Source organism: Lagenorhynchus albirostris, chromosome 14 (genome assembly GCF_949774975.1).
Source record: "Lagenorhynchus albirostris chromosome 14, mLagAlb1.1, whole genome shotgun sequence".
In the NCBI taxonomy this organism is placed as follows: Eukaryota; Metazoa; Chordata; class Mammalia; order Artiodactyla; family Delphinidae; genus Lagenorhynchus; species Lagenorhynchus albirostris.
This window is the reverse complement of record NC_083108.1, coordinates 76,866,848-76,880,055: the sequence shown is the minus strand read 5'-3', so window position 1 is coordinate 76,880,055 and position 13,208 is coordinate 76,866,848. Positions and strand designations below refer to the sequence as shown.

The 13,208-nt window shown below is 49.8% G+C and overlaps 1 protein-coding gene across 1 annotated transcript in view; it reads left to right on the top strand.

Moving 5' to 3' along the window:
• Positions 1 to 6,099, top strand: part of KSR2 (kinase suppressor of ras 2) — a 407,661-nt gene extending 401,562 nt beyond the window's left edge. Inside the window, exons 18-19 of the mRNA XM_060120912.1 lie at positions 4,600 to 4,729; positions 5,962 to 6,099. Coding sequence (XP_059976895.1) covers positions 4,600 to 4,729; positions 5,962 to 6,099 — 268 coding nt within the window. The remainder of the gene's footprint in view (positions 1 to 4,599; positions 4,730 to 5,961) is intronic.
• Positions 6,100 to 13,208: the final 7,109 nt, after the last annotated feature.

Sequence of the window (13,208 nt, the reverse complement as noted above, 5' to 3'; positions counted from 1 at the left end):
GATAAGCTGGGAAAGCTGTTTGGGAAAGTTGGAGGCTTGCAGATGTGTGCAGTTAGATTTAGCGCCACCAAGAGATGTTACAGAGAATATCTTCCCCGGAAAAGCACCCCTGCTGCGTGCTCTCTATAAATCGGGGTGGGGGCAGTGTTTGCGGCCACATCAGGATCCTCGCCATCTGTCCCTTGGGCCCCTTAAGAGGCTGTCACGTGCCCTGATTAGTTTATGCCCAAATCTTTATCTAGTTAGATATTGTTATCTGAAACCAAATTGCAATAATTAAGTTGGTATATTTTACTATCAGTTTAGCAAAAGAAAAAAAGAATGTAATTAACAAAATGTACCAAAGTAAGTAATTGGGTTTCCACTGCAGTTTTAATCTTTAGCAATTTTTTCCCCCTTCAAGCGCGTTTCTCTTGAAAGTTAGGTTTGAAAGGAAGTTTTAATGAGGCTTTTATTCCTGACACTGCTGAGTTCCGAGGGGCCTGGTGCTCCCGGTTTCCTGCCAATTAGCTGCATCTTGTTGCCTGGGAACATCATGCTGGGGCATGACTTCGAACAAAAATGGGCTTTAAAAGTGTATTGAGCACCGTGTTAAGTTTGTGATGGGTGCTGTCTCATGGCATCTTCAGAAGCACACTTTGAAGCAGGTACCATTGTTCCCAATTGACAGATGAGGAAACTGAGGTTCCGAGTGGCTTAGTGACTTGCCTTATGGTAATTAGCAGTGGAGCTGGGAGTCAAACTTGGGACATCCTGACCCCAGGGTTGGAGCTTTAAACCACAGAGCCCCCAGGCTTGAGAGTCATTTCACTACTCAAAGCCCTACTTCCCTCAGCCATAAATCAAAGATAATAAAGCCCATTGAGATGTTCTAAGGATTGAATGAGAAAACACCTGTAAGGCACACAGCACAAGGCCAAGCTCCTGATAGGCTCCCTTCCCCCCTTCCCATGAGTGGTGCCTACACTCTGTGTGTGCCTCCTTCACTAGGCCCCAACCATCAACTAGAGGGTTGCCCTCCCAAATAGTTCACTGCCCCAATTACAAAGGACCCTCAAATGGGATGGAGTGTAGGTTTCTCAGTATAGCATAATGGCCAGTGGTGTAATTCTGTAGTCAGATGGCTTCAACTCTGGCTATACCTCTTATTTTGCTGTATGACCCTGGGTAAGGTATGTAACCTTTGTGAGCCTCAGTTTCCCCAGCTGTAAAATGGAGCTGATAATAGCACTTCTTGTTTAAAATGTGGGTTTTATTATTATTCGGGTTTGATGAGGCCAATAGATCAGGAAACAACTACCACTGGATAGTTTGTTATTCACAGTCCCCAGAAGGAGAGGGCACATCATACGACGCAGGGCCACACGGGGAAACACCAGGGTCAGTCAGGAGGCAGAGGGAACAGGAAGAAAATGTGGGCAAGAGCCGTTATTGTGGTTTTCTCGGAAAGGAAGGGGCGAGGCAGGGTAAGCAGGCTTAGCATTGGCTAGCTTAACTAATTTCAGTGGGCTCTGGGGTATGGGGGCTGTCCTGAGTAGGAAGGGGAATATATTGGCCCCGAGCCTGATAGAGGAGATGGAGGGATGGTGGAGGACTTTGGATTGTTTAGTTTGCATATGAAAAGCACACTTACAGGTCAGTCCTTTACTATCTCTAGGAATTGGCTAGCCCTGGGAGGGGCAGTCCCGCCAGGGTTAGCAAGGCCCCAGATAGCAGAACATCAGAGTAAAAGCCATGCTAATACACCTCCCCCATAATCATAGTAAATACAAAAGGCTAAGATTAGGTCTAGCACAGAGTGAAAACTCAATAAGTGTTATTGTTTATGATGAAAAGAACTAGAATCATCCCGCACGTAACTTGAGAACTTCCTGACCACCTAACTCAACATCCCAACACCTGAGCATCACCACCCCTCCTCGCCCCAGAGGGATGAGAAGATGCTGAGAGGCAGAACCCTAGAAATAGCTGGTTTGATACAGTCCTCTATCAGTTAAAAGGGTAAATGAGTGCTTCGTGTTCTTTAAAGCAAATTTACATAAATTATCTTAGGTTAGAAGAAAGATCATTTCTTAGGATGGTTTCAGTTAGTCCCTGAGTTGGGAAATCTTCTCAGTGAGTTGAGACCTATCCCCACCGTACAGCTCAGTGACACCCCAGCATCCTCTGAACACCCCGACACATGCACCATAGTCCTCACTGCCGCCCACACCTCCCAGCATCACTTAGGCACTGCCCAGCCCATCTCCCCATCCGTCCCCACGTGCCGCTTACTGCAGCAGGCAGTTGTTTCTTCCATCATTACAACGTCGTGATTTATGAAACAGACGATAACATAGTCGATCTCTCTAGAATAATTCCGGCATCGAGTTGTTCTGGCATTCAGCCTCCCAGATAAACATTCTTCCACTGCAGTTTTATCATCATTCTCATTTGGCAAGTAGGGAAACCTGGATTCAGAAGGGAAGCAACCTACCCAGTGACATATTACTAGCATAGAATAGAATCAGGACTTGTACCCAAGGCAGTCTGACCCTCAGATTGTTTTTTTTTCTTTCCACTATTTCAAAGGAAGTTTCCTTCTTAGAACACACAAATATAATAGAAAAAAATTCTGTCCTTTCTATCACTGAGAGGGAGCCCTTGTTAACGTTTTGCTGTGTTGCTCTTATTCTCCTGTCCATACATATATAGTGGTATTTAAAAAGCATAACATACCTTATATACAGTTTTGTGTCCTGCTTTTTTCACTTAAAATTATATTTTGAGCATTTTTTATGTCAGCAAAATTTCTTTGAAATGTTATAATAATAATAATAAATATCTTAGTTTATGGATTTACCATAATACATGTAACCAGTTATTTTTTTAATCTTTATTGGAGTCTAATTGCTTTACAATGTGATGTTAGTTTCTGCCGTACAACAAAGTGAATCAGCTTTATGTGTACATATATCCCCATATCCCCTCCCGCTTGAGCCTTCCTCCCACTCTCCCTAGCCCACCCCCCTAGGTGGTCACAAAGCACCGAGCTGATCTCCCTGTGCTGTGCGGCTGCTTCCCATTGCTGTTTTGCATTTGGTAGTGTGTATATGTCGATACTGCTCTCTCACTGCGTCCCAGCCTGCCCCTCCCCCCATGACCTCAAGTCCGTTCTCTACATCAGCGTCTTTATTCCTGCCCTCCACTAGGTTCATCAGTACAATTTTTCTAGATTCCATATATATGTGTTAGCATACGGTATTTGTTTTTCTCTTTCTGACTTACTTCACTCTGTATGACAGACTCTAGGTCCATCCACCTCACTACAAGTAACTCACTTTCATTCCTTTTTATGGCTGAGTAATATTTCATTGTGTAGATGTGCCACATCTTCTTTATCCATTCATCTGTCGATGGACACTTAGGTTGCTTCCATGTCCTGGCTATTGTAAATAGTGCTGCAGTGAACATTGTGGTACATGTATCTTTTTGAATTACGGTTTTCTCAGAGTAGATGCCCAGTAGGAGGATTGCTGGGTCGTATGGTAGTTCTATTTTTAGTTTTTAAAGGAACCTCCATACTGTTCTCCATAGTGGCTGTATCAATTTGCATTCCCACCAACAGTGCAGGAGGATTCCCTTTTCTCCACACTCTCTCCAGCAGTTATTGTTTGTAGATTTTTTGATGATGGCCATTCTGACTGGTGTGAGATGATACCTCATTGTAGTTTTGATTTGCATTTCTCTAATGATTAGTGATGTTGAGCATTCTTTCATGTGTTTGTTGGCAGTCTGTATGTCTTCTTTGGAGAAATGTCTATTTAGGTCTTCTGCCCATTTTAGGATTGGGTTGTTTGTTTTTTAGTTATTGAGCTGCGTGAGCTGCTTGTATATTTTGGAGATTAATCCTTTGTCAGTTGCTTCATTTGCAAATATTTTCTCCCATTCTGAGGGTTGCCTTTTTGTCTTGTTTATGGTTTCCTTTGTTGTACAAAAGCTTTTAAGTTTCATTAGGTCCCATTTGTTAATTTTTGTTTTTATTTCCATTTCTCTAGCAGGTGGGTCAAAAAGGATCTTGCTGTGATTTATGTCAGAGTGTTCTGCCTATGTTTTCCTCTAAGAGTTTGATAGTGTCTGGCCTTACATTTAGGTCTTTAATCCATTTTGAGTTTTTTTTGTGTATGGTGTTAGGGAGTGTCAATTCTTGTTATTGAACAATTGTGTTATTGCTACTTTTTTCAGTGTTCTCTATAATGGTGTACAGAATATCCTTGTCATTGAGTTTTTGTCTGTATCCCTTATATTCCCCTTACAATAGTTTCCTAAAATTACAGGCATGGGGTCAGAGATCCTAGCCGCATTATATTAGACTGTTCAGGTTCTAGCTTTTGATTCATTTTAATTCAGGCACCAGAGAAGATATCCTGGGATAAGCATGACTTCTAAGACATTGACAAAGCTTTATGTACATCTTAGGTAGCAGAACACCAGCCCTGTGAGGCAGAAACTAGGGGGCCAGAGTGGTTAGCCAGCAGGCTGACTGGGTGGGCGCGTGTTGGTAAGGGGACACGGAGTTGCGAGGGACGTATCACACCCTTTAACAATGTCTGCCAACAGGACAATCTGGTATGAACTCCATGCCAGAGAGTGGCCTTTCAAGACCCAACCAGCAGAGGCAATAATCTGGCAAATGGGCACAGGCATGAAACCCAACCTCAGCCAGATTGGCATGGGAAAAGAAATCTCGGTAAGTCCCGGGATAGTGCCAGGTCTGGGGGATGAGGGGAGAAGCAGACACAATTCTGGGCCTTCTTTTTCCTGCATGTTAATAAGGTTGCAAACGCTTTCCTGGAGGGTGACAGAAAGCCTGTGCACAGACTCGTCAGGTGATCATGTGGAGCTTAGAAGGCAAAGCTTTTGAACTGTGCCTGCAATTCAGGTTCCTACTATCAGGGCACAGTAACACTTGGCCAGGTTTTTCCCAGCAAGGGATTGCTGAGCCTAGTAGAACCAGTGAATCCCTCTTTTTCTGTTATTTTTTAAAGACATACATTAAGATACCACTGGTAGGGGCTTCCCTGGTGGCGCAGTGGTTGAGAGTCCACCTGCCAATGTAGGGGACACAGGTTCGTGCCCCAGTCCGGGAGGATCCCACATGCCGCAGAGCAGCTGGGCCTGTGAGCCATGGCCACTGAGCCTGCGTGTCCGGAGCCTGTGCTCCGCAACGGGAGAGGCCACAACAGTGAGAGGCCCGCATATCGAAAAAAAAAAAAAAAGATATCACTGGTATTAATGATTCTAATTTTATTTGGATCTCCATAAAATTTTTAAGGCATTATCCAACTCAGAACAAGACATGTGGAAACAGAGAAGCCTGAGTATAAATTAGTAATCATCCTCTAAAACACATCAGGAAGAATCCTGTTTTGATCAGAAGCTAGATGTGTCAGGGAAGGCATAATTATCCGGTATGTTTTTAAGGATCACCTGTCTCTAGATTTCCTTTCTCAAGTGAGGCAATTACTAAGAGTAATTTTCCTGTCTGTGACTTTAAGGGCGCTTATAATATTAGGATGTGGATAGAAGCTTCAGGATTCCCTTTTCTCCCTCCTTTTTGAGAAAAATGCCAAGAAACTCCTTGGGGAGCATTATTGATTTCAATGTATCCCAGACCTTCTCTAATAGGATTTACCTAGTTTGCTATATAAGCTCAGAAAGTGGATGAGTAAAAGGACGGATGTTGCAATGGATGAGTGATGCATGGCTGGATGGTAGATGAAGGATAAATACATGGACTGAGATGAATAGATAGATGGATGGGTGGGTGGATAGATGCATGGGTGGGTGGATGGATGGATGGGTGATGGAGGAATCTGGCAGTGCAACAAATGGGTAGACAAACAGACAAATCCAATGAGATGTCAAGGAGTAATCAAGAAGGTACTAGTTACGTTAAATCACCATCTTGGTTTCTTTTAGGACATTCTTCTCTTCTGCTGGGCCTTTGAACAAGAAGAGAGACCTACCTTTACCAAGCTTATGGACATGCTGGAGAGACTGCCAAAGCGAAACCGCCGCCTGTCTCACCCTGGACATTTCTGGAAGTCTGCAGAGTAAGTGTTCCCCCTTAGCATCTCTCCCCACTGCCCTGTCCTCTGGCCTTTGTCACCTTTTTGCTCCCCTCCCCAGCTCCTCTGCCAACCGTCTCCTTTCCGTGTACCCACCTCCCTCCCCAGCGTACTACCCTTCCCCACCGTGTTTCTGTTCAGGGGAATCTCCTCTGCAGTTTGGGTCCTAGAGGCTGCCGTACAGGGCCTGGATCCCCGCGGTTACCATGGCTGCCTCATTGCCTGTTTCCTCCTGATGAAGGTTGATGCCCCAGTAAGTCTGAGCATCACACAATGAGGTGGTACCCTGAACCCACCAAGCCCTACCTGTCAGCTATTCATCAAAGTAGAAAAGTCCTGGGGTGTACCTATTTCACGGACTATAGACGGGCAAGGTGTCTGTGTCCTATTCCTGTACCCACGGCAGACATGACTAATCTATCACAGTGCATCTGCCATCACTCAGTGGTACTCATCAGCAGTTATTTAGAATCAGTGCATGGATGCCTTTCCTGGCCATTCCAGATTTATCCAGCCTCCTTCTTTTACACATGGAGAAACCGTGGCCCAGAGACATTCAGCAACTCACCCACATCTGCATGGGGTGTTGGTGACAAAGCTGGGGACACAGGTCAGGTCCCAACTCCCTAGTCTAGAGTTTGCTCTCCCCACAACATCAGCCCCTCTAGACTCCTCACTCACACTCATCGGCTTTGAGATGGTCACTCTGCTGCTGTCGTCCTTTCAGAAACCACCTGGGTCGGCAGTGGATTGGGGGAGGGCTTGGCTACGGTGGGCCCAGGATCTGGGCCCTGTCTAGGGCTTTGTAATTTGCACAGGGGGCCAACCAAGAGGCCTCAGCTGGCGCATTCCCAGGAGGAGAGCCGCTAACTCGAAACTCGCCTCTGGGATCTTGGGTTTGCCCCTCCATGGCTCCATCAGAGGACCTGGCATTTCTAGAATCCCAGTGTGGCTTAACACGTGGTGAGCTGGAGGCAAGGCTGGGGCAAGCCTGCGTTCCAGAGCGGTGCATCTCAAAATTTAATATGCATTCATATCACCTAGGGACTTTGTTAAAATGCGGATTCTCATTCTGTGCGTCTGGGGTGGGGCCCAAGATCTTGCATTTCCAAGGTGATGCCGACACCGCTGGTCCATGGACCACCCTTTGGGCCTGTGTTGTCCCCAAACAGCCACATACCACATGGGGCTATTGAACACTTGAAGGGGGCGAGTCTGGATTGAGATGTGCTTTGAGTATAAAATCTACACTAAATTTCAGAGACTCAGGAGAAAGGAAATAATGGTTAATCCCTCCTCTCCCTAACCCCTAAGCTTTCATCTACGTTCTGTCTGTGTGAATTTACCTGTTCTACGTGCTCCCTATAAGTGGCCACGTACAATATTTATCCTTTTGTGTTTGGCTTCTTTTACTCAGCATGTTTTCAAGCTTCATCCACGGTGTAGCATATGTTATTAGACCATCGTTCCTTTTTACGGCTGAGTGATATTCCGTTGTAAGTCTATACCACGTTTTGTTTGTTCATTAATCTGTTGACGGAGGCTTGGTTTGTTTGCACCTTTTGGCTATTGTGAATAGTGTTGCTGTGAACATTGGTGTATAAGTGTCTGTTCAAGTCCCCGCTTCCAGTGTTTTTCATCACCACGACCACCAGCACGACCTCCATCATCTGGTCACCACTTATTAAACACGTGTGTGATAGGTGCTGTGTCAAGCATTCTGTCTGCATTATCTCACTGAACCCTCAGGGCCTCCCTAAGAGGTAGTCTGGTACCCCCAGAGGAGGCACAGAGAGGTTAAGTGCCTATTCACAGGTCACACAGCTAGTAAGGAGCAGAGCAAATATTGGAACCCAGATGGGTCTGGACCCTAAATCCATGATCTTGACCCCTCCATTCTGCTGCCTTCTAGGCAAAGACTGCCTGTCTTTCTAGAACCATCCTGGGAGAGTGGGCATAAGTTCTGCCCCTGACAGCCCAGACCCTGGCTCAACGGTAGTCAGCAAAGCCTCCACCCACAGCTGGAGTCTATGGTGTGGGTCTTTTCTCACCTCCGCTTCCTTTACCTCCATCCCTTACTGAGTATTCTCAGCAACTCCACATGGCACACGGGCTGGTGTTCCGGTTCCACGTGGCCTCAACCCAGCTCACAGCTGGGTGACCATCCTAGTCCAGAAGCTATATGCTCCAGTGAGAAGAGCCTGCTGCCTCCTGGCTGTACACCCTTGGGCAAAACACGTAACCTCTCTGAGCCTCATCTGTAGAAAAGGTGTAATGTGCCTTTCTTGCAGGCTATCCTCAGGTTTAAACGAGATCAGGTATGTGAGTTGCTTGGCACGGAGCCCAGCGCATAGTAGCCTTTTCTTGTGGAGGGCGGGAACAGCTCATCTCAGACCACCTGACCTCCGAGAGGGCGCTAATTCACAAAAGATGGCATTGTCGTACCCATGTGACCTCTTGCCACTCTCTCCCTTCTCTCCGTGCTCCAGGCTGTGACCACTGGACAAAGGGACAGCGCTCAGCTGCCTCAGCTCCCAAGCCACCTCTCCTCCCCTGCTCTGCCCTCTGCCAGCTCAGGAGGCCAGAGGCTCACCATCAGAGGGTACCGACCCCGGCCGGCCTGGGAGCGCTGCACGACTGAGCCCGGCAGCTTCCCCGCACCCCAGACCCACGCCTTCGCTCGGGCAGGGGTAGGGACCCCGAGCCAGGACTTCATGGGACCAGCCAGGGAGATGCGGAGTTGATCAGTGAGGCCCAGGGAGCAGTGTAGACGAGAGAACTTTGGGCTGCATGTGGAGCCCCTGGGCCGTGGAGGCTAGGGCAGGGGTCCCACGCGGGCAGGCTCACAGGACCGGTCTGTGTGTGCGTGTGTGTCTACGTGCGCGACACCGTCCGCTCTCGATTGCCCTTCGTGACGGGAGTCAGGCTGCCCCAGGTCCGGGGCTGAGCGCCCCTCAGCTGTTTCGGTGTCTGCGTGGTGGGTTCCAGCTGTGCTCTCTGGAAAGACGGGACGGGGATGCAGAGCTGCGCGCGCTTAGTGGAGGCTACGGGGCCGAGATCTGGGCGGGAAGCTCAGCTGTTCCTGTGCAAACATCTGTTCTCGGAGGCCCCCCCGCCCCAAGCCTGTCAAGGTTTGGGCACCTCTGCGTAACGCTCCGAAGTGCATGTCTTCTGCGCTCTGGGTCTCTCTGGGCTACGCTTCCCCGTTTCCGCTGCCCTCTCCGTTCTGTGACAGCCTTGTCCCCTTTCTTGCTCGCTGCCCCCCACTTCCATTTGGAAAGCACAGTGGCTCCCTGGCCAAGATGACTTCAGGGGGCTCCTTCCAGCTCACCTTCACCCATGACGGCCCCCTGAAGTCTGAGCCTTGGGAACTGGGGCTCTGGGAGGGGGAAGTTCTAGGACATTCTTTTTCCCTCCCTCTGCCCTGGCACTTACACCAGCTAAGTTTATCCACCACCATGATGGAGATGGGTCGTTGGGTTCGGTGTGTGTGTTGGGTTACAGGGCGTGTGCACGGCATCTTGTTTGTAAATGACCCCTCCCGCACTCCTGCTGCTTCACCCTTAGAAAGTCCACCTGGGGAGGCGAGGAGGGCAGCTCTTTGTCGGGGTTCTGCATTTTCAGCTCCAGCTGGTGCTGAACCGCAGAGCGGCTCCCCGTTCGACGCCTCTGCACGCTCAGCGCCCCCGCCTTCCATCCCTCACCTTCACTCCCCACCTGGCCCAGCTGCTCTTGCTGTAACCACACCAGGGTCCAGTGTTCTGCGCGGAGGTCGCTGGGAGCAAGTCAGGTGCAGAATGACGGGGAGGGCCTCCGTCTTACGTTCCTTACCTGACAAGGGAATGTCTTACGTTCCCCAAACCCTGGACCGCATTCACCTGACCAGGCATCCGAGGGAAATCTGCCCCCCAGCAGGGCGCTAGCAGGACAGCTGGGCATTAGGCAGGAGGCCCAGGCTCTGCCCATAGTCCCGCCGTACTTCTTGGGCACTGCCCAGCCTTGCTTCTGGTCACCACCTTATCTAGATGTCTCCCTCAAAGAGAGGGGACCTCCGACTTCAAAAACCCACCTGGGCTCAGACTCAACGTCCAACCAGAGATATGGGGATCTTCCCCACTTTGGTTCACGCTCTGGGGGGCCAAGCCTGCTTCCAAACTGGGAAAAATGATGAGACCGGTCATGCTTCCCGAGACCCTGGCTGAGGGAAACCCCAGAAGGCCTTCCTGGTTACTTTCCCAACGCTCCCACCTGCCTGGGACCAGAGGCTCCAGGCCCCCATGTGGGCCATTCCTAAACATTCCTCTTCTGGGGCATCTGTCACTGTGGCCGTCAGCCCATCATTTGCGTGTCTGGAGGCGTTGACACGTGTTTGCACAAGGCCCAGCCGCTTTGCTGTCGCTGCGGGCAGCTCTTGTCAGCGGCCGCCGCGCTGTTAAGGCAGGTCACCCAGCGGACCCGCCCCAGGCCTGAGCCGGGGCCTCCTGAGGGTCTCACATCTCTTTAGCCCAATCAGACTTCTTGGGTCCGGGGACCCCAGTCTTTATCATGGACCTCTGTGTGTGCGGGGTGGGGGGGGGGAATAAGCAAGGGGATGAGCAGACAAGGTCAGCTCCCGGAAGCTGCAGCCCACTCCCTCTTGCCTCCGTTGTTTCCAGAATCAACTAACAGGGCCACCCAGAGCCTTTGGCAGGGCCCAGCAGCATCTCCACAGGCTGATTTTTCCATTTGTTCACAAGCACCAGCTTGAGGTTAGGGGCGGAGCCTGAGGGACCCAGGGAGAAACCCCAGCTTCCCCTGCGCCTTTGGAGTTTCTCTGCCTGCAGAACAGGGTCCCACGTCACCTGCTCTCGCCTTGCCGCCTCCCTCTGTCCCCAGGTCTTTACTTTGTTCCCTCCTTCCTCAGTCTCCGCTGTAGCCAGTCCAGCCCACCCCCGTACCGCCCTCCAGCCGCACCACCCTGAATTGTTAAGAAGCCAGCTTTTATTTGCAGACATTTTGATCCAGAAGGAACCAAGCCACCGCTTTCCCTGCTGACCTCAGTCCTTATTCACTGAAGCACTGGGAGGAGGTCATGTTCATTCATCTTTTGCAAGGGGAAAAAAAAGGTGGTGTGTATATTTACACCATAGTTGCCAGCCCAGCATTGGCTCATTCTGTAGAATCCACAGCACAGATTGTGTGCACACGTCCAAAATCACAGCTGTGTGCAGGTGCCCGGCGCCCAGCAGCGAGTTGCCTCTGTCTCCGCCCTGCTTTCAGCAAACCCTTAGGTACACAGGCTTCCCAGTCCACAGGGTAGAGATTCACTAGGGAGCCTTGACCTTGCCTTCTTTCAAAGGCATGTGGATTTGCACACTGAATTCCCACCAGCTCTTCCTGGTCACAGGTCTTTCTTAAAATGGGGCGTCCCTTTGCAGGGGGACCTTATGTGGGGACATCTCCACACGTCACCATCCCCAGAGTGAACTGGAAATCGAAGTCTCCACTTAATTGTTTCAGCATCGTTTTCCCTTTGCTGGTCAAAAAGAAAAACCTTGTCTTGCCATGGAGTCCTCCTCTATTTCTACCTTGGATTCTGCGTCATTAGAAGCCCTGGATTGATCTCTGGAGACTAGACTCCTGTATCTGGGAAACCCTGGTCTGCCGCCTTTCCACCTTCCAACCCATGTGCACACACCCCGTCCCACTCGTCACCACCCACAGTTCTTGTCCTCGCCTGTGACTGATCGTCTAAGGAACAGGAAGCAGGTGATACACACTGAGGCCCAACCACTATGTTTAAAAATCTCGACTTAGGGTTGGCACGTTATGCCCCGTGGGCTACATCCAGCCCACCAAGTGGTTTTTACAGTGTTTAATTGGGGAAAAAAACAGAAGAGCTCATGATACGTGAAAACTCTACGAAATTCAAATATCAATGTCAATAAACAAATATTGGTTCACAGCCACACCCACTCATTTACATATGGGCCTTGGTTTCATTTGTGCTGCAACAGAGTTGGCTACTTGTAACGGAGACAGGGTGGCCCTTCAAGCTGAGAATATTTACAGTCTTGCCCTCTACTGAAGACTTTTGCCAACCTCTGATCTAGGCGACTGTCAGAAGGAAGAAAAAACCAGTTTGCACATGGTTCCCAGAGGAGGAACAGGAACCCAGGGGGAGGGAGTTCCAGCAGGGGAAGGACATTCTAACGGCTTGCCTTGGAAGGTAGAAAGCTCCCCATCCTGGGAGAGGCGTGAGCCGACGTTGAGACCCCTTGGTGTGCAGGACCTGGAGGGAATTCGGGCCTCAGAGGTTGAAAGAGTCTCATCTGCTCAGGCTGCCGTAAGGAAACACCACAGTCTCGGGGCGGCGGGTGGTGGGGTGCAGGGGGGCTTCAACAACAGAAATGAATTGACTCCCAGTTCTAGAGACTGGGAGTCCAAGATCAAGGTGTCAGGGTTGGTTTCTTCTGAGGCTTCTCTCCTTGGCTTGCAGACAGTCAGCCTCTCACTGTGTCTTCACGTGGCCTTTCCTCTGGGTGCACACATGCCCGGTGTGTCTCTTATAAGGACACCAATGATATCGAATTAGGGTCCTGCCCTTATGACCTAATTTGACCTTAATTACCTCTTTAAGGGCCCATCTCCAAATACAGCCACACTGGAGGTTAGGGCTTCAACATATGAATGGCAGGGGTCTGGGGTCTGGGGAGGTGCACGATTCAGTCCATAACAAGGACCCTTGGGATTTCATAGACTGATCTTAGGGGCTTTTGAGGCAAAACTCCCATCCCTGGCTGGCTAGTTCTCAGCCTTGAGTCCCTAAACTTGCCCTCCCTGTCGTCATCCCTTGCCAGCCTTCTTTTGACCCAGCAATCCCCTGAGGGCTGGTCTGGCTTCAGATATGTCACCCATGCACTCAAGCCCCCCTCCCCCTCTGCACTAGTCGGCTAGGGCTGCTGTAGCAAAGTACCACAAGCAAGAGGAATGGACGCTCTCACGCTTCTGAAGCCTAGAAGTCTAGAATCAGGGTGTTGGCAGGACCAAGTTCCCCCTGGCACCCGTGAGGGAGTCTTTTCTGGCCGCCCGCTGCTTTACTTCCAGAAGTTTCTGGCA